The sequence below is a fragment of the Sycon ciliatum genome, chromosome 1 (assembly GCF_964019385.1).
Source record: "Sycon ciliatum chromosome 1, ocSycCili1.1, whole genome shotgun sequence".
NCBI lineage: Eukaryota > Metazoa > Porifera > Calcarea > Leucosolenida > Sycettidae > Sycon > Sycon ciliatum.
In genome coordinates, this window is record NC_088643.1 from 22180755 (window position 1) to 22205353 (window position 24599).

Consider the following 24599-nt stretch of genomic DNA (forward strand, 5'->3'; position numbering starts at 1 on the left):
AATCATAGCATCTAGGGGAACGGCACGAGACCATAGTAGTATGACAGTGCCCTGAACAAGGTATGTTGCCAACCCTGGATTGGGAAGTTCTACAGGATTTCTTGTCGATTTGTTGTCTATACAATACGCGATCATGATCGTAGCAGTGAACTGACCCCATACGCGGTCCACACCAGTGATGCCATATGCAAAGTGTATGTAAATCGTCCCAGCTCAAGGGCCACTGGAACGGGCAGTCCGGGAGCAAAGCCCACATTGTTTCACGTTCCACCAACCCATGTTGTCTTCCTAGATGCTATGTAAAAGGTAGGTGACTGTACACCCCCCGCCCCCCCCCCCCCCCACACACACACACACTCAGTCATAATAGTTATCCCATTCTACCATAACGTTAGCAGAAAGCAATTGCCTGCGAGCTTCTGCCATTTCCTACCTTTAGGTTGCTGAGATCTAGCGTTTGTCTCGATACCGTAGTCTCCAACTCTACACGTTCCTTTATTCCAGCTTGAAGTTCATCGGCCTTGCTGGCCAGCTCATTGGATATCTGCTGCTTTTCCGCATCGAGGCGTGCCAGCTGCTCTTCCATTGCAACACTGCTTGCCTTCAGGGTCTCCAGTTCATCTTTCAGCGACTTGTTTTCTTCAGTAAGCCGCGTGAGCTGCTCAGCATCTCTGCTAGATAACACTGCCTTGGATGCAGCCATTGCAGCAGTGGTGTGTGATTCAGTAGATGGAGAATTTGAAGGAAGCTTGCCTGCAGTAGCAGACACATCGGGGGTAGAAGTAGTAGTAGGCTCATGAGCAACTGTACGTGTAGGCTGTTTGCTGCCTGTGATTCTCTTGCCCGATAGCAGTGCCTGTGATTTGGAAGCAGTAGAGCTGGGTGCAGCGGCGGCAGCACCACCACCGCTCCCGAGCAGATCGTCCTCATCCCCGGTCGAGGCCGGTCTGTGTATGTTGTCACGACTACCGGCCCGGTGTGGACGGGGTGCATGGGCTTCTCTGCCGGGCCTGGGCGCTGGCGTCTGGTCTTGCCTGAAGCGGGCACAATGGATGAAGGACAACATGCTAGCAAAGCGGTTTAGGGACCAGGTCTAGCATTTTCCCCAACTCCGCTTGAAGCACCATTGGTAATGATAGTACGTAATGTACAGAATTCCTATGTTGTCACAAAGGGTGGCAATGCAAATAACATCATCATGCTACATTCGACGGTATCTGACAAACAGCCAGAAATTCGTCAATGAACATCTTCACTGTAATCAGCATTGCTGAAACAAATGTGTTTAGGAAGAGATCAGAGAACCAGCATGTTTGGTACGGTACACTGCTACATGTCCTTACATTTGCAGTCTTGTGTCCCCACCAGCACTACCAGTTGAGCTGGTTGAGCCTCTAACCCTCCTCGTTGTGTTCGCCGCCGCATCTTCTATGCCAAAGAGATCTGAAGCATCGTCCGCAGCCTTAGCCGGCACGCTAGCCGGTCGTTCGACGTCGGCCAAATTTCCAGTGAAGCGAACTTGCTTGGCTTGAAAGCCAGGCGCAGTACTCGGTCTCTCGTGCTGATCAGCGCGTGCACGACGTCCAGCTCTGGGTGGTCCGCTGGATGGAGTATAGCCACCGGCTGTGGCGGCTGCCGTCCCAGATGGCATGTACCCACCAGCAATGCTGCCACTGCTATCACTAGCTGAACTGGACTCAGCTACTGCTTGCCCTGCACCACCACCTCCAGCACTGACTTGCTTGCTAGATGATGGTCTTGAGTCAGTTTTGTCGCCACGACCTTTGGACGTGGTCTCATCGTCAGTGCTGAAGGTGGATTTTTCCACCGCCTGCGTCCTGCCCCCGCCAGACGGCTGTGTGCTCCCAGAGCCGAGGCGAGAGGCAAAACCATCAAAGGTTCGACGAGAGCCACCGCCACCCTCATTGCTCTTCCCCTGGTCATCTGCTGACGGCTTCTTTCCAAACAAAGAATTCAGATTATCGGTGGGCTTTGTCTTGATGACAGCAGCCTGACGCTTTGCTGGGGCAGCTTTGTCGTCGTCACTATCAAATCCAAAGTTACTGTCATCGTCGAACAGCCCTGCATCGCTGGTGACGCCCCCGGGGGCCTTCCCTAACGTGCCTGCCAGTGTACATACATATACACACGTACACACACGTGTGCACACACACACACACACACACACACTACTGGTTATCCTCCATCCAAGCAGGAATACTGTATACGAGGCTTGCCTACAGTCCATTCATAAAAAGATGGGTCTTGGCTCTGGCGAGCTCCCGTATTTGGCGATTTTTCGTGATTTCATCGTACACAGTGCAGTGCTGCGAACTTTGAAATTTGAAAAAGGGTCCAAAAAGGGTGCCTGAACTGGGGTTCGAACCGCAGAATGCACTGTTGCAGGCGGGGTCAAACGGCCTGGATTTTGATGGTTTTCCCCAATTCAGTGCTTTTGGGGCAAAACCTGGCCGAAATCCTATTCTTGCTATGGCTTGCTTTTTGGACAAAAAAACTTCAGAAACATAATTGGAAGAGGATTCCATATGGGATTGCAGAAAAAAATTCTAAAAAAACTCAACGTTTGACCCATTTATGGCCAAAAGCTAGAAGTTCATTTTTTTCTGAATGGACTGTAGGTATCTGCATTGGTGAAAGTGGCATTATGGTAGCGTTCAGTACACTAAACTACAGCCACTTGTACTCACCAGATGGTTTTGGATTTTTCAGTGGCTTGTCTTCAATATTATCCTTTGCTTTGCTGGCAGCCGGGCGTTTTGAAGGTTGTGGTTCGGAAAAATCCGAGTCATCATCTGACAGAGTGGGCCATGTTGCCAGCTTGGCTGATTTTTCTGCATACAGAATCGAGGCAATGGTACATGAACATCAGGCAAGATAAGCGTTTCCCCTAATGCTGCTAGAGTACTATTGCCTTGGGCTGACAACGTTGCAATGAATCCCTTGGAAAGAAACCAGGCAGACATGTTCCCAAGGCCTTTATCAGCATGGATGAAGAGACTAGTGTCAGTTTTAGTTTAGAACGGTTTTATTCACAACACCAATCGCGTGAAACCATGAAGTAAGAGTCAAAGCAAAAAGACAACCCAAAGTCAGTTTTAGTGCTAGGAAGTAATACTGTTTTAAAAGTCACAGGAAATACTGGAGCTACTTGTTACGTCCACACTGAGTCTGGCAAAGTGCACACATCTACACGTCTACACGTACATGCAGTGCTATGTGTAACTGAATAACACTGAAAGGGGTTCTTAGCGCAGACCATTGCACTAGCACGTGGGAAACATGATATGGCTTGAAGGTGCTAAGTCCCGATCATGATGACGCTGACTTGTAGATCCAGTTTCTGCATGGATCCACACACGTCTGGCTGTTTTCCCTTCGCAGCAGGGTGACACATCCGCCGGTAGCGACTGGACTGGGCCTCCCTGGTCGGGGACCCAATCCAGGTACAGAACAAACTCATACCTGAGTGCTACACGATGATGCGGGACCTACAAGCACCTAACACACACTCACGATGCGGGACCTACAAGCACCTAACACACACTGTGATTCACTAGGTGCAGAGTCTACTGAAGTACATATTTTAGAAGGTCGCAATCTTCTCCTAACGGCCGGTGCTGTAGTGGATTTAGACGGGTCCAGTGCCTTTCCCTTTCCCTTTCCAGCGATAGCCTTTTTGGCAGGCTTCCTGCCTGGCAGGAGGCCAGATTCATCGAGACCAAGTGCACTCAGATCCGTACTGAAGGAATCATCAATGTGGTCACCAGTGGCGGCGGTGCCGGTGAAGGTGGTGGCAGCTGCAGCTGCCGTCTTTGGCTTTGTCAGCTTGTCTGAATGAATAGTCGACGCAATACCGGCAACATCAGTACAAGTATAATCAAGATATTCCGTTCTTGAACGATCTGAATATCACTGAAGTGATTTTGTGTGGAATCTGGCTCAGTGAGCACTGAGCAGGGAGAAGCGCAATGTTACACGCCCAAAGCCCATTATATGCGAACACGAGCCTTGTGTTCACTATTCCCAACATCATGGATAGTGAGGGTGTACCGAAGGCTATTTTCTGAATTCGACAATGTGCCAGTGCCCAATTTCGATTCTAGATAAACACACCAGTCAACATCAAAATACTTTCGTCACTCACCTGGCTGTTTGCTAACTGGTTTGCTGGCTGCTTTCTTAGCAGCGGGAGGTGAATCATCCAGACCGAAGTCGCTCAGCTCAGATGACCCAAACAAGTCATCCTCGGCGGCGGCGGGTTTCTTTGCCTTCTTTGCCGCAGTTGCTTGACCTGCACACACACACGTCCATGCAAAGCACAACTGAGAAGTCTGGTGGTACTGAGGGCAGTTGCACCAAATACACATACCGTCTTTTCCGGAGTAGAAGCCACACTTTTTAAAAAAAATTCACGGTTCGCGTGAGACTCGGCTGGAAACCGAGTTTTCCGCATCCGCAGGAACGCCACCACCCTTCAAGGATCAAGGCGCAGATGCAGCTCCTAAAGCGGTGGGAGGTGAGTAGATCAGCTCACCAGAAAGTGGTCAAAGACCGAAAATCCCATTCACTGCCGCACTTTAAACACTCATAATTCATTCCCTAAAAAGGTCGGTGGGGGGAGGGGGGGGGGAGGGGCTTATACTACGATGCTCAAATGAACCGTGAAATGCAGGGTAGATGCCTGTCTTCTATGACAAAAAATCTGGGCGTGACTTATACTCCTGTGCGGCTTATACTCCGTAAAATATGGTACCTATGTATTTCCAGGAACAATGTGCCAACGCCCCTTTTCAGGAAACCCCGGCTGTACGAGTAGTTCGGAAACTGTAGGTTTTTACTATGCTACTTCATGTACTGGGAACGGAGCACCAACTTTGACTAAATTCTGAAAATGAAAAAAGCAAAAAGAATTGCAATAGAGGGTAACAGCATGACCCTCGTTATTCGGTTTTCCCCATGCCTGATGATTGCACTGTACTTAATAACTTTGAGTGCCGATAACACACCATGACAATCATGTTGTTAATTAACAATTTGGCTGCTTTTAACTTAGAAGTTGTAAAAACAAAAACTCTCATGTGGGGTAGTGCCTTTCCTGTTCGCGTTATGCAGAGCTCACTGACTTGTCAGTTTGAGCACTCCGGCAAGGTATGTCCAGGCCTGGTATCTGGCTTTGGAAAATATATTTTTCATTGCTATCAGATTCGGCCTCATTTTCTCCGTGCTGCGCTGATGAGTCCACAAAGGACGAAACCGTTCTGTCCGCAGATTAAAAACAAAACAAAAACAATTCACTGCGTGCGTATGCCCTAATTATCACTGCGATAAAGGGCGTACCTAATGAATTGCTTCAGTTCCGCAATGCTACTACTACTACTAGTACAAGTAGCTATATTCCCACATCAGGGTAATATGGCATGGCACTCTATTTCTTACCCGCTTTCCCTACTGAAGCAGCACTGGCTCCTGCAGAAGTAGCTCTACCTGCCGCTGCTGGTTTCTTGTCCGAAGCACCAAACAAGCCGTCATCGAAATCATCGCCGACCTGTCATAAGCCAACATACCAATGCACAGTACTCTGTATCAGCCAGTTTCCCCTTTGATCCGAATAATAATAATAGACTTTTCCCGTTTGTCTCTTTCCCTCAAATCAGTTAAAATAATAATAATAATAATACCGGTGCCAACACTGAGAGCCAGTCATGTGCAGCACAGGCACCAGTAAAGGAAAACACCGAATACAATACGGGTTACAACAACAGCGGTCGGTGGAAAATACAGTCCGACCTCGCTTATCCGGTCCTCCGAGAGTTTTATCCGGATTCCTCGCCATCCGGAAGAAAATCGTTGGTTACGGATTTACAGTATCTGCCATGCATACATTCAGTATGTGTGTTCGATTATCCGGCTCCCTCGCCTATCCGGATATTTTTGTGGAAAACGGATGTGTGCGGTTATGGGAGGTCTGACTGTATACTCGTGGCTGCCCTTCCGGGTATTGGGCACTCTGTGCACAGAGAGGACTTAGAGAGGACTTAACCTACTTTGTACATGTATATAGCTCATTGATTCTCATACATAGAAAAAGCGGACTGCCTAGTTCTTTGGAGCCAACTGCAGCGGGAATCAACAATCAACATGCAAGACCGCTTTCCTCTTCCTTGCCATCGTCAGTTGTCTCATTTACTGTTTTTCAGCAGGTCAGTGAAAATACTAGTAGTACAGCCAGACCTCGCCTATCCGGTCCTCTTTCATCCGGATCCCTCGCCATCCGGAAGAAAAGTATTGGTTCCCGATTTACAGCATATGTCATGCATACATAAAGCTTGTGTGTTTGACTGATTATCCAGTTCCCTCGCCTATCCGGATGTTTTGGTGGAAAACGGATGTGTGCGGTTAAGCGAGGTCTGACTGTACGAAAAAAAACACCAAGCCCACAATAGTGGAAGCAACAGTCAGTGCGCACACTAGTAGTAGTAGGGGAAACCCCCATACACAGCGGTGAAAGCAACAGTCAGTGCACACACTAGTTGGGGAAACCCCCATACACAGTGGTGAAAGCAACAGTCCGTGCACACACTAGTTGGGGAAACCCCCATACACAGTGGTGAAAGCAACAGTCAGTGCACACACACTAGTTGGGGAAACCCCCATACACAGTGGTGAAAGCAACAGTCAGTGCACACACTAGTTGGGGAAAACCCCATACACAGTGGTGAAAGCAACAGTCAGTGCACACACTAGTTGGGGAAACCCCCATACACAGTGGTGAAAGCAACAGTCAGTGCACACACTAGTAGGGGAAACCCCATACACAGTGGTGAAAGCAACAGTCAGTGCACACACTAGTTGGGGAAACCCCCATACACAGTGGTGAAAGCAACAGTCAGTGCACGCACTAGTTGGGGAAACCCCCATACACAGTGGTGAAAGCAACAGTCAGTGCACACGCTAGTAGGGGAAACCCCATACACAGTGGTGAAAGCAACAGCAGTCAGTGGCAATGTATAGCTCATTGATTATCATACAAGTACATGCAATGTAGAAAATGACTCCCTAGTTCTTTGGAGCCAACTCCAGCAGAAATAAACACAGTAACAAACAGAGAAAGAAAACAGAAGCAATGGAAATTCAGGAAATGTAGTGACTAGTTGTGGCAACACAGTCACCAGTTCACTAAGACAATAAACACCAGGGTGATATACACATGAAAAATCATGAAACTAAAGTGAATAGAACGTTATGAACTAGAACAGAGCAAGACAGTGAGCATCCTCCATGCAGTAGCTAGGGGACAACACATTGTACAGTGGTCAGGCCATTAGGGGCACTGGGTGTTACGGAATCTCAGCCATTCCGTTCCCCGGGACACAGGACACAAAGGACACGACTTGTTTGTTTTACATTATTTATATTGACATTACGGAAATGGAGACAACACTCAAAGGGACGAACAAGAAGACTGACAAAAGGACTCTCGACTACAAAATCGCGCATGCTCATATCACACATGCACGCGACTAGACGAGACAGTTTGGGGAATGCCATCACACAGGAAAACAACACATCATTTTACAACATGGGTCACTAACTCTGTATTCTGATGCATTCCTCACACACACACACACACACACACACACACACACATGCACATGCACATGCACATGCACATACACACACACACACACACACACACACACACACACACACACACACACACACACACATGCACATACACACACGCATGCACACACATGCACGCACGCATACACACGCATGCACGCGCACACACACACACACACACACACACATGCACACACGCACACACGCACATACACACACATATATTATATATGCCCTCATCACCGCCTTCTTGTGAATCAAGAGGATTGAAGCTTTACAAAATAGTGACTTGATCTCCTCTGTTAATCAGGCTGATGTAGAGGTAGAGTTCCCCTGTCACGTTGGTCAGTGTCTCGGTTGTTCCAGTACGCTCATGACGACCGACCAAGGTGCGATTGTCACAATCCAATGACATGTGAATTACGTCATCGGCTCGCCACGGCTGTCCCAGTGCACCGCCTGTCCAGTCACCAGTGCCGGTGCAGTTGCTGTACCATCCAAACAAGGCATTCTCTCCCATCTGATATGAGTCTAGTCGTGGACGTCGGGCATTACACAAGAAGAACATGTGGTGAACGCGATCAGCAGTGATGCGATCAAGACGGAGGGATATCTCGTGTTTGCCGCTACTATATTTCCTCCGGCCACATACTGACATCCACTTACTGCCACTGGAAGCAGTTCCACCAGTAACCGTTCTGTTGTCATTTGACAGAACAAGATCAGGATGGCATTGCCTGGGATCAAACTGAACTGGATGCACGGTGACAATGGTAACCATTGCAGGACTTCCAGCTACATGGTGATCTCTGATCATGGCTGACACCTGCACTGAACCCTTCTTTCCGGTCGTCTTGTACGTTGCCATCATGTTACTCCCTTTATTAAGACTACTGCTGGGCATCATCACAGGATCAATGGTGTCGGTGGTGTTGTCCGCAGATGTTACTTCAACACGAACACCAGACAAATGTACCTCCGTCACAGACAGACTATCACCGTGGTCATTCCTCGGCTCAATGACCACGGTAAGGTCGTCTCCCTCCACAACACTGGCTGCAGTAGTCATGCTACTCTTCTTCGAAGACAGCATACCAATGTCACTCACCACACCAGTGCTGGCAATGGCCGCAGTAAGCTCCTCGATGCGGCATGGTGAAAACAATAGAGTTCCCGGAGCAAACACCGTCAGATCCCTCTCAGATGCACTCACAGCATTCTTCGCTGCTTCCTCCAGCCATCTACTCATCTTTAAGAAATTCACATCCTCATTGCAGTTCTCTGCCAGATGTTGAACTGTCTTGCTAAACGAGGCACCGTCGATTAGCGTCCGCCTCTGTTCTTCAAGGGGGAGAAGATGTGACAACTGCAATCGGTCCACCTCGTCCAGAAGCTCCTGCTGGCGGTTTTCAATGGCTTTCTTCAGACCACCAAAAACATCATTGATCCGGGAGGATACGCCTTCAGTCTCATCACGGAGTCCACTCAGTGCCGCTTCAGACTTCTTGATTGACTCGTCAAAAACACTGCCACTTCTATGCGATGTGCTAGTCAGCTTGGCTTTCAAGGACTGACGAATGCTACACGACGCATCAGTAATAGTCTGCACATTGTGAGCAGCATGATCACCACTGCTTACACATTGCTTACACACTAGCTGCTCACAACTCAAGCAATACGAACATTGTACAAACGAGGGATGGAATGAGCATTTGTGTTGGCGGGCTGGTGTTCTATCACCTGTATGACCCCCAGCCTCACTGAGTGGCACAACCTTGTGTTTGTATGATCGGCGTGAGGTTGGATGCATACTGGCATGGCCAGTGCAGAAATTGTCACCACAGTCCATGCAAACAGCAACTGCAGCTGTATTCTCAGCACATTCATCACACAACTTCTTATGGCCAGCACTTGCAGCAGTTTCCTCCTCTCCAAACCCATCACTAGACACATCACTGTCTGGCAGGTACTGCAGCAAGGGCACACCAGCCAGTGGTGGTGGTGGAGTAACTGTTCCACATTCAGGACATCCCACAGAGCCCTTGCCACTGATGTGTTTTTCCAAACACTCCACACACACAGAGTGCAGACACTTCAGCAGCTTGCCATTCTTACTACTACTTCTGCATGACCTACACTCTGGTCTGGACATGGCTAATCAACACAGTCAGCTACACACACATATCACCCTGGCTTCAATCTGACTAGTAGATACACCAACACAGAACACTGGAAACTCAAAGACAAAGTCTCTGTTCGCACCAGTGCGGCACTACATCGGATTCGGATGGGAAAAATGATTTCTCACTCATCCGCCAAAAAATGTTCATGTCCAGTTAGTGGAACTGTCTGCACATACAGTGACCTGGCTTGGATGTATGTAGTCATGCACACGGCGGCTGCGGCCATGGCAGTATGCCAGTTGTCCATGCATGTCAGGAGATAGCTATCTAGCTGCTGCGTGCTTGTCATGTGATCTTACAGTCACTGTCACTGACACTGTCACTGACTCTGTCACTGGTCATGATGTGCAGTCAGCACAGTCAGTGCAGTCTTGGCCTGCAGGGCCGGCGCCACTGGTACATGGCCGTACCAGTTTTTACCAATTCCAGCGTTCATGGGAGTGCTCAGTGTGCACTAATATTATTCATGATCCCAAAGTACTAGCAATAAGCAATCCTAATCTTTACTTATAAAGAAGAGGCACCTGTGACGTGTGTCTGTGTGTGTGTGTGTGTGTCACGCTCCTTATAAAGAAGAGGCACCTGTGACGTGTGTGTTTGTGTCACGCTGAAGCGCTGCGGAGCAGCGCTGCCCTGAGCACGCGAAGCGTGCGAACAGTGTAGCACAGTGTAGCTAGCTAGCGGCCGCAGAAGCACTGAGCACGCGAAGGGTGCGAATCGTGTAGCTATAGCTAGCGGAAGCAGCCACAGAAGCACTGAGCACGCGAAGCGTGCGATCGAATCGTGTAGCCACCACCACGTGCTGAGCACGCGAAGCGTGCGAACAGTGTAGGTGGTAGCAGACACGATCAGTACGAGTAGCAGTAGCAGCCGCGCGCAGAAGCACTGAGCACGCGAAGCGTGCGAATCATGTAGCCACCTAGCCTAGGCCATAGGTAGCACTAGCAGCCGCACAAGCGCTGCGGACCACGTGAAGCGTTCTCTGCAAATAGAAACATCTGCAACAAAAGGATACAAAAGATCTGCACTGACTGCACTCTGCATCTGATCTGCAGTGAAGAGCCGCATCGCACTTTTGTTCGTAAGTTTATGAATTTTTTGAGCCGCTTCATCCGCCACCAGGTGATGGACAACCCTGACCAGCATCCCGAAGGCGTAACAGACGTCCCTCCTTCTCCTTCCAACGATGAAGAATCTCCCTCACCAGGACTTCAGCGGTCTGGCCACCACCACGTGCTGAGCACGTGTGCTGTTCATGCACTTGCTTCACCCGCATGCCACATTCGGCCAGGCAACGCTGGCCGGTGGTGCTGCTAGTAATATTATACTCCTCGCTAGAGGCTCTCCCTCCAAAACTGTTCTTCTCGTCCAGTGAGGTCTATTGTGCTATCAGTAATATCTGCTGCTAGAGGAATATGTAGCTGAAACAAACAGATAGGATGTGTAGAACTAGAAATGTATCCTCCCAGGATTGTGAAATTGGGCGTGGGGGATAATCAGTCACCTGTAGTGGACCTGGGGCCGTACCACCCTTCAGGAGCTGGCTCCGGGCCTGGCCTGTACAGTATTATAGTGGTGCATCATGCATCAGGGTACTAGCCAGGTCAAAAATAGTAGGGGGGGGGGGGGGGCAGGGGAAACATTTACCCTGTAATCCAATTTTCCAATTTCCTAAATAATTGTCTTGCCATGGAATATGCAACATACGGGGCGAACCCCCGACTTCACCCCAGACAAGTGTGCCTTTATGAACCCTCTATTAGTGACTATTAACTGCATTTTCTTTGAATGGCATGGAAAAAACACAAAATCGCCCCAAATTAGTCACAGTGTGGGGGGGGGGGGGGCACCAGTTTCTCTACAGGGCCAGGGGGGGGGGGGGGGGGGGGGACGCTCAATCAGAGTTGGAGGGCACTGTGCGCCTCCATATTTATCAACCATAAGTACAGCTGCAGTGGTGTCTTCAACTTCATTCTCCCGAGTTAAGCTCCGTGTGAAGACATCCAAGAAGAAGATTGCCTGATGAGTCCGGCGGGGACAAAACGTACGTCGCAATCGAGCTATGTCGTTGCTGTGTCATCTTCTATGTGCCATGCGCTACTTGATGTACCAGCCTGCTATGCCGGATACCGCCAACCATGCCGCCAACCATGCATCAACCAGGCGCCAGGCGCGAACTGATGATGGTGGTGGTGAGAAGGAGAGCTCTGTGCCAGAACTTTGCAGCCTAGAGAGCGTGTGTGGGCAGGCGTGTGTTTACTGCCATATTGCCGGGTGTGTCTTTACCACCATATTTATCAACCATAAGTACAGCTGCAGTGGTGTCTTCAACTTCATTTTCTTTGATACTAGTAGTAGTAACCCATATTCTAACTTCCACGTGTTTGCAGCCCAGAATCACATCCTCACAATGACCCCCTCCCCCAGGAGATATCAAATCTGCCAGCTCATGCGACGCTGAACAGCATCATAGTCTGTCAGCAAGTCCTGCAGGGTTGCATATCTACACACTGATAGAGCTCTTATTACCCACCCTAAGCAACCTTTCTCTAGTAATGTGATGCAAGCAGCAGTGTATTTCTTTGTTCTTAGCAGGGGGTGTTCTTCTACATCCTAAGTTTGCTCTGCAAACCATCAGCAGCACTCACCGGTCGTTTCACTGCACCAGCTTTGGGTTTGGCGGGTGTCTGCACAGAAGGAAAGGGAAAAGAGCAAGAACAGCTGGCAGCACTCTAGTCACGGTCTTCCGAGCCTGCACGTATGAGTAAAATATGGCCAGCGGACGTCCACAGTAGCGCAGGGTTCAAGATAATTTCTTTCTTGTACTTTGAGTATAAACTGTACAACACAACAAACTACCACTGAAGTCCATGTCGCAGATGTAGTGCATGCATAGTGGGTGTAGTCCATGCCGCAGGTGTAGTGCATGCATAGTGGGTCGATAGGGGACCAGGGTTGATAGATAAATGAAGGATACCAGGTCCAGTTACGGTGACTGCTTGGCCGTGTAACCGCACTCCCACCATGCCGTAAAGTATAAACTACAGTGTAGATTGGAATACCAGTAAGTTAATCATGTGACTTGAGATGGACATGTAGCAATAGCATGGATTCTGATCATGCAGTGCTTGCGAGCTACTCTGCAGGATTATTCGAAGGTGATGTTGACCATGTCGGCACATGTATGCTGAGACCTCTGGTCGCTGATGAGCTTCTGCCATGGGCTCCGCCATAGCTAGGCCTGTCCGAAAAATGTGTTTTAATTTGCGGAAAATGGAAATGCAAAATGCACGGTTTTCCAGGCAACATTCAAACAAGAAATCAAAGGGGAATGTAAAAAAAATTAAAAAATCAAAGCCAAACAACCCAAAACGCAGAGAAAATGCATCCGTTGCCATGGCAACCATAATCTAAAATGGCCGCCATGCTATGGTGATCACAAAAATTATTGGTTTTCCATGTCACACTGTACATGTATTACATCTAGTATCCCTGCCTTGCTAGTACATGTACGTACATGTACCTCTAATCATGTCACATGTACACCCACTGCATGATCATACTGATCTTGTCACTTTTGCTGACATTGCCTGACAAGCCTGCAAAGCTAATCATTTTCTCAAGTCACTTGTGTTACCCTTTTACGCTTGGATACTAGGCTGTACTACACATGTACTCAAGAGTATAACCACCCGTACTCTTGATGTACATGTACTACTAGAACACATCTAGTTTTACATCATCAGTTCATCACACCCGAGGCTGTACTGTATGTACATGTAGAACTATTACCCATGTGTTGGCATATTTTGTGTGATTAGGAGGCCAGTGCAAAGTCTAGAGTCTCAGCCAAGGCAAGAGGGACAGAAGACACCGAAATAGCAAGCCAAACTTGACTTGGTCGAGCTGAAACCTTGGCTGAAACTTTGGAATTCGACCGGAAATGGGCAAAATTCAGAAAAAATGCAAAAATGCAAAATGTACCCCAAAATGCAAAAAATTCAGAACATTTTTCGGACAGGCCTAGCCATAGCCCCTAGTTCTCTTCGTTTTGTTTGTCTGGGCACTTCCACTTCCACTGTCCTTGATATATAGCAGGGCTGCGTTTGCTAGTTGAAAAACAATACCGTATCCGGAGTTAGGAAACTAGGCCAAACACAACGCGGATGCAGTACATTCTAAAATATAATTTGAAACTCGGGTATTGAGCCAATAATAAAAGTAGAAAGGAAAAGGATATATGGAAACGAGTTAAGAGTAACTCTCCACCACTGTAACTAGATACTATATACAGTCAGAAAGTGCAACAACTAGGCACAAAACGTCAGGACGTCGAATGTCTCAGTACTCTGTCAGTTTTGTGCCTAGTTGTTGCACTTTCTGACTGTATATAGTATCTAGTTACAGTGGTGGAGAGTTACTCTTAACTCGTTTCCATATATCCTTTTCCTTTCTAAAATATAATTGCTGGCTTTAATTAAACTCTCTGTTCTCCACCTACTAGTAGTACTTACAGTGTTCGTGGAGGAGTCAGAGCTGGACAGATCCATCAGGTCATCATACTTGCCCCTAGAGAACAAGAAGAAGGAACAATAGCCGCTCCATACCAAGAATGGGACAGAGCCGCAGGACCGCCGGAAGCTGTTTTTGATTGGTCCGGTAGTTTCAGTGCCTTTCATACTTTTTTCCTTCTTTTTTTTCTAAAGAGAACACAAACCTACAAATCATGTTGAAAGACAAAAAAAGTACATTGGACTGGGTAGGCGCTATCCACAATGCCAGTTAATAGCTGTGCTGATGAAATACATAGACGCTGCCGACCTTATGTATGATATAGCCGGTACACATGACCTGCATAGTAGTGAACATGTGTTGGTGGGTATAATCATTTGGTCCGGTGATAACCTGACCAACCGGACCGGTTCCGGCGGCCCTGAGCCAGATCACAACACTCTGAATTGTGCTGCTTGAGGTATCACGTAGACGTGCATGCGGAAAATGCTGGACTTTGCTCAGTTGGACTGCAAACACAGCACTAATTCGCTCCCCGGATTACAGGCCCGTCAGTATAGAACACTCTTCTCTTTCCGTCTGCTACAGGGGGACATGGATGTGCATGAGGAAGCCAAAGAGACAGACGGAGCGTGGCTGGTTTGGCCTGTCGGGGAAACAGGCCGGAGCCAGGGCCCAGTACATCACTGCGACCTGCAAGAACTTCATGTTTATTGGTTGACTAATAAGCATTGGGTATAACTTGGCCGTGGGTACAACCCCCCCCCCCCCCCCCCCGCGGATAACTTGGCCATGGGTGCCCCTCAGGCCTGGTTATAACTTGATCCGGGTACAACCCCCTCCCCCCCCCTCTAATCCCCAGGCATAACTGTCCATGGGTATGACCTATACAGTCATCAGTTACGAGTACTATACTGACTAGTGCCACCCTGGACCTCAGCTGCTTACAAGCTTCGGGAACTTGGATTTCACATTCCACTACTGATGTGCTATGCTAGTGGTTAGCATGTTGACAGTGAATACACTGTACTACATACACATGCAGGATTGCTATGTTTTGATAGGCCTGTTGCACATACATCACAAGACCATGCCAGACAGCCATGTTGGCTCCAACACCAGTGAATCCCCCGCAGCCGCGAATGGGTCACATGATGTCGGCCATGTCTGCTCCACTGTCCGCATGCCATGTATATTTTCTCCAGAACCACAGTCACTAGTACATGACCAAGATCATGGCTAAACCACTGCTCTCTACTGAAACTCTATTATCATTTTATCAATCAAGAATCTTGTGTGGCTGACCTGTTACCAGTCTTGCTGGACGCCTTGCCTGGTGCTGTTGCCGATTTCCCAGCCGCAGCAGCCGTGGGCTTGCTGCTGTTGGCAGCCATGCTGGATCCTTTGCAGAAATACAATGCAGCACAACACACACACACACACACACACACACACGCGCGCGCGCATGCACGCACGCACGCACACACACACACACACACATACACACACACGCACACCTCATGTAATACACGTTGTAACGAGGTCACAACGTTATGGTCATCAAGGGGATGACCAATCAGCAGCGTTCCCGCCGAGGGCCATTATGTAGCCTACACTGATTCATGTCAATCATATCATTGTCAAAGGTTGGTAACATAGCAGCATACACATGCTTGTCTGGGACAGGTTATTCTGGTTAGATTGGACTTGCTGGTTGTGGTAGCACTGGGCATGGATGATCTGTGCTACCCCTACCTTTGCATTCATCAGTCGGCCACACTTTAATGGACGGGACTGGTTGAAATGTACAAAATTAATGTAGAAGTAAGATTTCCGCATGTCAACATTCAACTGAATTGAGATGGTGTCTGTGTGTGTGGGCGGGGGGGAGGCCCTAAGTTACTGAACAATCACTGCTTTGCAATTACCAGCTAATAAATCATCCAGGTCCCAGTCGTCCTCAGACTTTCCTCCAGTCTTTGCAGCTGCACACACAGAGTACACATACCAATACATGTCCAGGACACGCACACGCATACAAACACATTCCCGGACAAACACAAGCATACAAACACATTCCCACGACAAACAGAAGCATACAAACACATTCCCACGACAAACAGAAGCATACAAACACATTCCCGGACAAACACAAGCATACAAACACATTCCCGGACAAACACAAGCATACAAACACATTCCCGGACAAACACAAGCATACAAACACATTCCCGGACAAACACAAGCATACAAACACATTCCCGGACAAACACACGCATACAAACACATTCCCGGACAAACAGAACCATGCAAACACATGTCTCCGCTGGCTTTTCTAGTTTCGACAACACTTCGCTTTTCATTCAGAAGTAATTCTATATTCTTTTTTTCGCTCAAACCAGTTAATATATTCTTTATTTTTATTTTCTCACCAGCAAGGCTCTCCTTCCCTGTAACACACTAACATATTCACTGCCTTGTCATTGAGCATTTGCACTCGTTTGGATTTGCGAATTCAAATAAAATATACAAACAAACATGTCCCGGACACACACACACACACACACACACACACACACACACACACACACACACAATGTAACAGACACACGTACACGACTATAGTGATTGGAGGTGGAGCTGCCCATAGTCCTAGACCTAGAGGTTACTATAATGTAGTAGGCCAATGCCCGGCATCATCGCATGTGCTTTGTAATTGTATTGTACTATACTTGTACGGAGTGGCAACTTGGCAAGTGGCAAGTCAAGTTAGTCAACGTCGTCGTACAAAACAACCCAACCCATCCGATGACGTAATTGCATAACCAGCTCTACCGTATGATGGACACACAGACCTTGGTTGGTTGTGTTTACTACGACAATAGAGGTTATGCGACTATATCATCAGTTGAAATCATGGCTTTGGCAAAGTTGCGGCACAGTGCGCGCTAACGATGCACTAGCGACCCAATCTGTATACATGTACATGTACATAGCGCTCATAAGTGGTTCCGATATACTGCGGCGCTCGTAAGCGGGTCCGGAATTCCGGGCACTGACTCATCATTATGATTTCTTTCGCATAGCCACTGCCGGTTAGTTTCGCTCAGGGATCGTATTTTTTTACGCTTCCCTCGTTTTACTGAAGTAAAAATTAGCCTTACCCAATCCAGAGCCAGCTCGCTTCGGTCCCATTGTAGCACAGATCACACGAACAGCACCCTGAAGCAGCAACGAGTGTGCACTGCAGTTCCAGCACTGGGGACGATGCTCAGATCGTCAGCAGCATGTCCGACACAGCTCAAGATACACGATGCATCTGGAGCGCTGACTGCGTACTGTGTTCCTAGCTCCGTGCGATAAGGCCTCAGTATTCTAGGGACGACAGTCGGCCACACACGGATGGTGGTACTGAACAAAACGTGAACGTACGGACAAGCGCTATGGAGGACGGCCGCAGTGAAAAACTCTCAGCCCACGGTCTTATCTTCTTTCCATTCACTTCAGTCCGTGGCCGTGGCAAAATATTCAAGAAGGAAAAGGTCGAAGCAACTATTGCCTCCAGCTATAAACTCTGACTCGGACAAGCGACTGTCGACATGTCACTCACTCATTTCTTCTTTGCAGCATTTTGAAAGGACGTTGCTATGGCATTGATTCCATGCAGACGTGTCTCGTGATCTCAGTCTCTCTTGTCTTGAGAGGTTATGTCATGGTGCAAAGACACAAAAATGTGAGGTCACCAACAAACAATTACATTTTCGAAGTAACTATTGTATTGTAGAAGCTGACTTCAATGGTGTGTGTTCATTCAAAATAGTTTTTAGACGATACACTGTACACAACTACCTCAGCATGGACAGTCTTCATCGAAAGGCTTTGCTTGGCCAAATGAGTAGTCGTCCACCGAGGTAACCCTTGCCACAATTTATATCCCTCTTAGCCTGACATTGCAAGTTTTGTGTTTTTTTGTTCTTCTAAATAATGCCTAATTGCTTTCTCTTCACAAAACACGCTCCGTTTCTCGCAGAACACCGTCGGGGGAATCGGCCACCAGCGCTCCTCGCAATAAGAGGAGTAGGAGAGATTTCACCCCGTCGAGCTGGGAGCAATATTTTGACAGGAAAGAGGACGTGACAGTGGGTGAATCCAACATATCCTCTCACTACATTCGCTGCACGCAGGAGTTCGTTATACTCCCAATTGTTTACACATTCAAATAGATAACTGCAGATGGGGAAACAGGATCACAACATACACCATGTACCCCATACACTTTGTGGATTATAGACTGCTGGGGTTTTACCCAGGGTGGAAGCAAGTGCGTGCACTGCATGTAGTGCATGCAGTAGACTGCTCCGATCAACTGAAGACAATCTATCCCAATATGCATACAAGTGGCAGCTACGTGTTCTAGTCGTATTCACGCAGCTCTACGCTTCTTTCTTTTCTCACTACCGAAACACACTTGTTTGACTGAACACTGCACAGCCCAATCTTGACATGCGGACTGGCAAATATGCTATTGAAGTACACTCATATCTCTCTTATACGGGCAGTCCGAGACCGGGCACTACCTGTAACTTGGAAATGTCCGGAACTCTGAATCACATACATTTTGATGGCTAGAGATCAGGGATATGATGTCACTATTTCAACAAAACTTGGCAAAAGAGTAGTAGTATTTCCACTAGAACTCACCCACAGGGTGCCCGTAACGTGGAGGTCCGGATAAGAGAGATATGCCTCATATGGGTGTAGCTGCATTCATGGTGTTACCGTTTTATGAATATGAAACGGGACATAGCAATGCCATGGCTCTGAGCACAAAATCACAACCACCACGATCCCCACCCCCACCACCGTTGCCGCCACCACCACCAGTGCATTGACTGTGCTATTCCGCTAGTGTGAACCTGCTGTGCTGCTTTCATTAGGGAATTAGCCATCACCGGTCCAGCCGATAAACTGCCGGGGGGGGGGGGGGCAGCATTGGTCCAGCCGATAAACTGCCGGGGGGGGGGGGGGGGCCAGCATCTGTCGAGCCGATAAACAGCGGGAGGAGGGGGTTCCAATCTTCTACCTACCCCCTTGTTCATGATGTGTTTCACAACTAATATCAACTGTACTCTTTGCAGTACATTGTAGTGGAGCAATGGCCGTCGTTCTCCTTGACTGGTGTGTGATCGTGTACGTGTTCCGTGTCTATCACAAAGGTACGGAGGGAGCAGTCTTGCTGCTGCTTCACGGTGGAGGTCTGTCTGCTCTCTCCTTTGCTGTTCTGACGGTAAGCACGGGGACCACGTTCCGTTGGAATCAGTTTTTAGCCCGGCTACGGTAACGTCCCTTGCTCTGATGATGCTATTGCTGTGTGTGTGTGGACATTGTTTGTGCGCGTGCAAGATGCCCTGTCAAGACCTTTGCCTCACCCTGCTACCGTCTATAGTGACAGTATTGGATTTTGTGATAAGGCGAGACCAAAATAAAACCGAGATTCCCGGGCAGGACCCATGTGAAATTGGTGCGGTCGGGCGAATTTTATTTTTTTATTTTTTCCCATGTATGTACATGACTACTGTACAAGCCGAAATATTCGTCTGGAATTTAATTTCGTCTTTTTCGTCCAACGAGCTGTTGGACTAAATTAAATGCTGGACTAATATTAATTTGTCCAGCTTTTCAATACACTCTTATGATCCATGGACGAAATTTACAACCGGACGAACTCCCTTTCTTTGGAGTTGGACGAAATTATTGACCGACGAAATTTTCTGCTTATACAGTATATATGTGTGCATGCCATGTTGAACTTTTTTTACAGCATTTTCCGGTAATTTTTATTCAGGTTTTTTTACAGAAAACAGGTACGCGGTTTACCCGTTCAATTTTCTATAATTCGGCCAACAATGGCCCTGATCTGTACATCTGGGAGTCGTACAAGCTCGGGTTTGTGTGACTCCACGTCACAGATCTACTCACACGATCAGTACTGTACATGTATGAACTGTTCAAAAAAAAAAAAAAAATTGGCTTTGGCTCGATTTTGGTGCGGGAGGGCCCGGGAATCTCTATTTTTTTGGTCTCGCCTAAATTCAGATATTTCCAGTCATGATTTATCTGATATTGCATCATGACTCTTCAGTATTTTCCAAGATCTCAAGATCTCAGCTCATTTGCCTCGGCAAGAAGGTGTTCTAGTTCTTGTGTTGTACTTCGACCAAATGAATAAGCATTGCTTTGTTCTTGCTCGTACAAAATAGCTGGCTGATAACGCCTGTTTGTCATGGTTTTCCTTTTCTCTTGTTGTCTAGAACGATCTGAGTCAGATGTGCAACTGTCGAGTTGCTGCAGTCGATCTCCGGGGGCATGGTGAGTAGCAGACGAGAATAGGTATCCGGTGTGTATGTTGCTGTGTGTGTATATGTGCATGTTGCTGTGGGTCAGTGTCACTGTGTGTGTGTGTGTGTGTGTGTGTGTGTGTGTGTGTGTGTGTTGGTGTCACTGTGTGTGTGTGTGTGTGTGTATGTGTGTGTGTGTGTGTGTGTGTGTGTGTGTGTGTGTGTGTGTGTGTGTATGTGTGTGTCACTGTGTCACTGTGTGTGTTAGCGTGCATGTGTGTGTGTATGTGTGTGTGTGTGTGTCACTGTGTGTGTGTGTCACTGTGTGTGCCACTGTGTGTGTTTCTGTGCGTATGTGTGCGTATGTGTGTGCAGCGCAATGGAAAAAATCACGCCCCTTATAAAGCTGAGCTGACTCTTTGTGCAAAGCATATGTATGCTGGTAACTAATGCGTTGTGATAACAGTGGCGTGTGGTTTTGTCTTTGCCCTGATCCCCGTAGCACACGTCTTGTTTGTCTCATGTGTGGCTTCCTGTGCAGGTGATTCCCACACTGATGATGACTATAAACTGGACATTGAGACACTTGTGTGGTAGGAGCTTGTATTCAGCTGTGTTTAGTATTACCAGTGATTAGCACATGATTCCTGTAGACGCTCGGAGTGATGGTTTGTGTACTAGCTCTGTCTGTGTATGGACTTTGCAATCTTTCACGTGGAGTTTTGCAGTACTGCGCATGCTGAGTCAGGAATGACCTGCTAGGAGACCGGCCTTATCCCATGGCATGGGCCGTTTAGCCGAGCTAAACCAGTGTTGGTCCCAGATATGTCTGGTGGGCTGTTCTCCACGCCTAATGTTGTTCAAAGATGTTCACGTCATGGGAGGTCCTCATTTGGGGGGTTAGCTCCAATTTTCTGGCCAAGATTTCAGTGCAGTCGAAGAATAAAGTTTCTTTCCCTCAAACCAGTGAATAAGAATAAAGTTAATTGAATAAAGAACAACACCAAGGTACTAGAAAGTAGCTGCCAACCTAGTTTGCCACATTATAATCTAACAGGAACCTTAGCCAACACCAGCTAGCACAGATTATCGAAACCTACTGAGATAAAGCCTAGAACTTGTGCTCCACCAACGATACTGTATGGTCTGAGCGAATGTTTGCGTTGCGTTGTGTGTTGAGTCCGCGGAGTCGTTCTGTCTATCTGCGTGTGTGCTGCAGTGATGTGACCGACATTGTCCGTGCCATGTATGGCAGTGAACCACCGCCTATAGTTCTGATGGGCCACAGGTATGTGGAGAGACCATGCCTTGGCTTGCAAGAATGAGATGCTTTTCCTCACCGTGCATCGCCCCATCTGTGGGCTGGGATGATCACCAGAAAATTCTATGAATAACCCCACTGTTGCCTGATGATTGCTTTAAAAACATGAAACTCAGAGTAGCAGCAAACGTACCTTGACCCTGGTTGTTCTGTGCAATACACTTTGTCTCCGCGGTACTAGTACTCAGCACTCTCAGCACTCTCAGTACACTGGGTGCATGTTCCACTGTACCAGTGGTAACCCCCACTCTCAATCAAGTTATTTGCTATAGCAAGAGTGCATTGAAGCCAGAGTATGCAGCTTGAATGGATTGCTGTCACGGTGAAATTGATAGACTACCACATGTTAATGATGCATTGCGCTCGCTGCACGACTACAGCTCAGTGGTACGCACTGCACTGCACTGCTTCCCTCTGCTTACCTACATCAACTATGATCAGCAACTGTGATGTACTCCAGAAATGTTTGCCTTGGCAGACACCCGTGCAAAAGCTGCACACTGCACTGGCTATCATGTACTCCTGGCAATAACAGTATCTGAGGGCTGGTGCAGGGAGCTGAAGCACTACATGCCTGTATGTTGCAACTGCTGTATACATGGGCGTCGGTCACGGTACGGTCACTGCGGTATTGACCGTACCACCTTTTGCCCCAGGTATTAATAAAATACACTCGTATCATCTCGGCTCTAAATTTCCGAAATTTGATGCTCAACCACCCCTCCCACACGAGTAAATTGTACTTCAGATGGCTGACCGTATCACACTAAAATACCTTCCGACGCCCCTGGTATAGGTAGTGAACAGTGCAGGTCGCGGAGTGGAGCATGTCAGAGATGCATGATGTACATATACTACTGCTCTATCCCACATGCATAAAAGATACTTATCAGACCCTGCATAAAAGATACTTATCAGACCCTGCATAAAAGATACTTATCAGACCCTGCATAAAAGATACTTATCAGACCCTGCATAAAAGATACTTATCAGACCCTGCATAAAAGATACTTATCAGACCCTGCATAAAAGATACTTATCAGACCCTGCATAAAAGATACTTATCAGACCCTGCATAAAAGATACTTATCAGACCCTGCATATTACTGTAAATCACCCAATATTCGTGTCTGTCACTGATTTTCGCAATCTCTCAGAGCCAGCAAGTTTACGATGGCAGATGTTCGCGTATCGCTATGGTCACACGCAAACACCCACTGCTCTTCGTACTTTTACGTTGCAACCGTGATGAGTCCAACTAACCGACTCCTCTGCTGTTTGTTGCTGTTTTCAGTATGGGTGGCGCTCTTGCGGTTCGTGTTGCCCACTCAAGATCACTTCCATCTCTTGCTGGCCTCATTGTTATTGATGTTGTAGAAGGTAGGTCGGTGGTCGGTGTAATCTGCACTACTATAGCTAGACTCTGCTTTTTTTGGTCAGCTTGTGTTTGTGACTTTGTGTTTTAACTCATCAGCTACACCACAGGCACAGCTGAGTAGCCTTGTGTAGCCAGGTGCTGTTGGTGGCTTGCTGGGATGCTAGGTGACGGTTCCCCACAGGCTGCTGCAAGAAATGGGCGCCAGGTTACGATTCCCTGTGGAGTCCATCTACTCTATGCTACACATCGCACTGTACAGTGATAGACCGAAACGCATTGTTATTCCTCAGAGTTCGTGCTGGGTGCTATCCTCAGGCCACCGAATATCTCTTACTCTTGGCCAAAGATATTGGTGTTACTGCCAATTACTGGTTAGCCAACCGGGTGCTTGGGTTTTCTCTCAAAGAAATACAGTGTATTGTGTAGTTACCCCCACACATGTATATTATTTCGCTATGTTCCTGCCTAATTTGTCCTAGGCTGTCAACCAGAAGCACTCGTATTTCTTACAAAGGCCACACTGAACATTGTAGTCTTCCCCTTCTGATGGGCATGGCTATGAATTCTCTGCACAATGTATTTTCCACGGAAATTGTGGGCACAAGTTGTGCGATCGAGTCCACCAACTAAACCAGATTTTGAACAGTCAGCCGTGCACAATCTGGCACAAAACTGACGAGGAGTACTGAGGCATTCCACGGCATTCCACAGTTTCCATGTTACAATTTTTTTCCTTGGCTCACCATCTGAGTTCTTAATGTATTTTCCCCTTCTGATGGGCATGGCTATGCATTCTCTGCACAATGTATTTTCCCCTTGTGATAGGTACGGCAATGGACGCTCTGTCGGCCATGCAGGCATTTCTTCGCAGCCAGCCAAAGAAGTTTGCCTCGCTGCAAGGCGCTATTGAGTGGGCGTAAGTCTGCCTGTTCCTGTGTGCTGTGTTTGTCTTTCCGCCCATGTAAGGATTTATGTTAGGTACTGTGACATAACACGACATAACATTTCTCTGTGCTGTGGCAGCCTGCGCTGATGAGTCCACAAAGGACGAACCAGTTCTATCCGCAGATTAGGTACTGTGACATATAAATATAACGAGGAAGTAAATCTAACTTTTTATTAAGTTTTTAACGAGTGACATTTCTTCGTTATAATAAGTTGTGTTGAGGCTGTTATGCCTCATATGTGTTATGTCTTATGTGCGTGTATGCCTGAAGACTGCA

At 47.6% G+C, this 24599-nt stretch overlaps 2 protein-coding genes across 3 annotated transcripts in view; one reads left to right on the plus strand and one right to left on the minus strand.

Annotated features, from left to right (window-relative positions):
• The window catches only part of LOC135818178 (fas-binding factor 1-like), a 29860-nt gene extending 11973 nt beyond the window's left edge, over positions 1–17887 (minus strand). For both annotated transcript variants that reach the window (XM_065331528.1, XM_065331536.1), the window contains exons 1-10: positions 17504–17887; positions 16268–16324; positions 15645–15741; positions 14342–14396; positions 12476–12514; positions 5458–5566; positions 4166–4312; positions 2709–2852; positions 1344–2124; positions 434–1034 (exon numbers count right to left, since the gene is read on the minus strand). In XM_065331528.1, the coding sequence (XP_065187600.1) occupies positions 434–1034; positions 1344–2124; positions 2709–2852; positions 4166–4312; positions 5458–5566; positions 12476–12514; positions 14342–14396; positions 15645–15741; positions 16268–16324; positions 17504–17534 (2061 nt within the window). In that variant the 5' untranslated portion in view covers positions 17535–17887. The remainder of the gene's footprint in view (positions 1–433; positions 1035–1343; positions 2125–2708; positions 2853–4165; positions 4313–5457; positions 5567–12475; positions 12515–14341; positions 14397–15644; positions 15742–16267; positions 16325–17503) is intronic.
• A 230-nt stretch (positions 17888–18117) lies between these two features.
• LOC135818139 (protein phosphatase methylesterase 1-like) overlaps positions 18118–24599 on the plus strand; it is a 12814-nt gene continuing 6332 nt past the window's right edge. The window contains exons 1-8 of the mRNA XM_065331478.1: positions 18118–18250; positions 18370–18491; positions 19532–19626; positions 20651–20708; positions 21219–21270; positions 21897–21965; positions 23293–23378; positions 24202–24292. Of these exons, the coding sequence (XP_065187550.1) occupies positions 18195–18250; positions 18370–18491; positions 19532–19626; positions 20651–20708; positions 21219–21270; positions 21897–21965; positions 23293–23378; positions 24202–24292 (629 nt within the window). The 5' untranslated portion in view covers positions 18118–18194. The remainder of the gene's footprint in view (positions 18251–18369; positions 18492–19531; positions 19627–20650; positions 20709–21218; positions 21271–21896; positions 21966–23292; positions 23379–24201; positions 24293–24599) is intronic.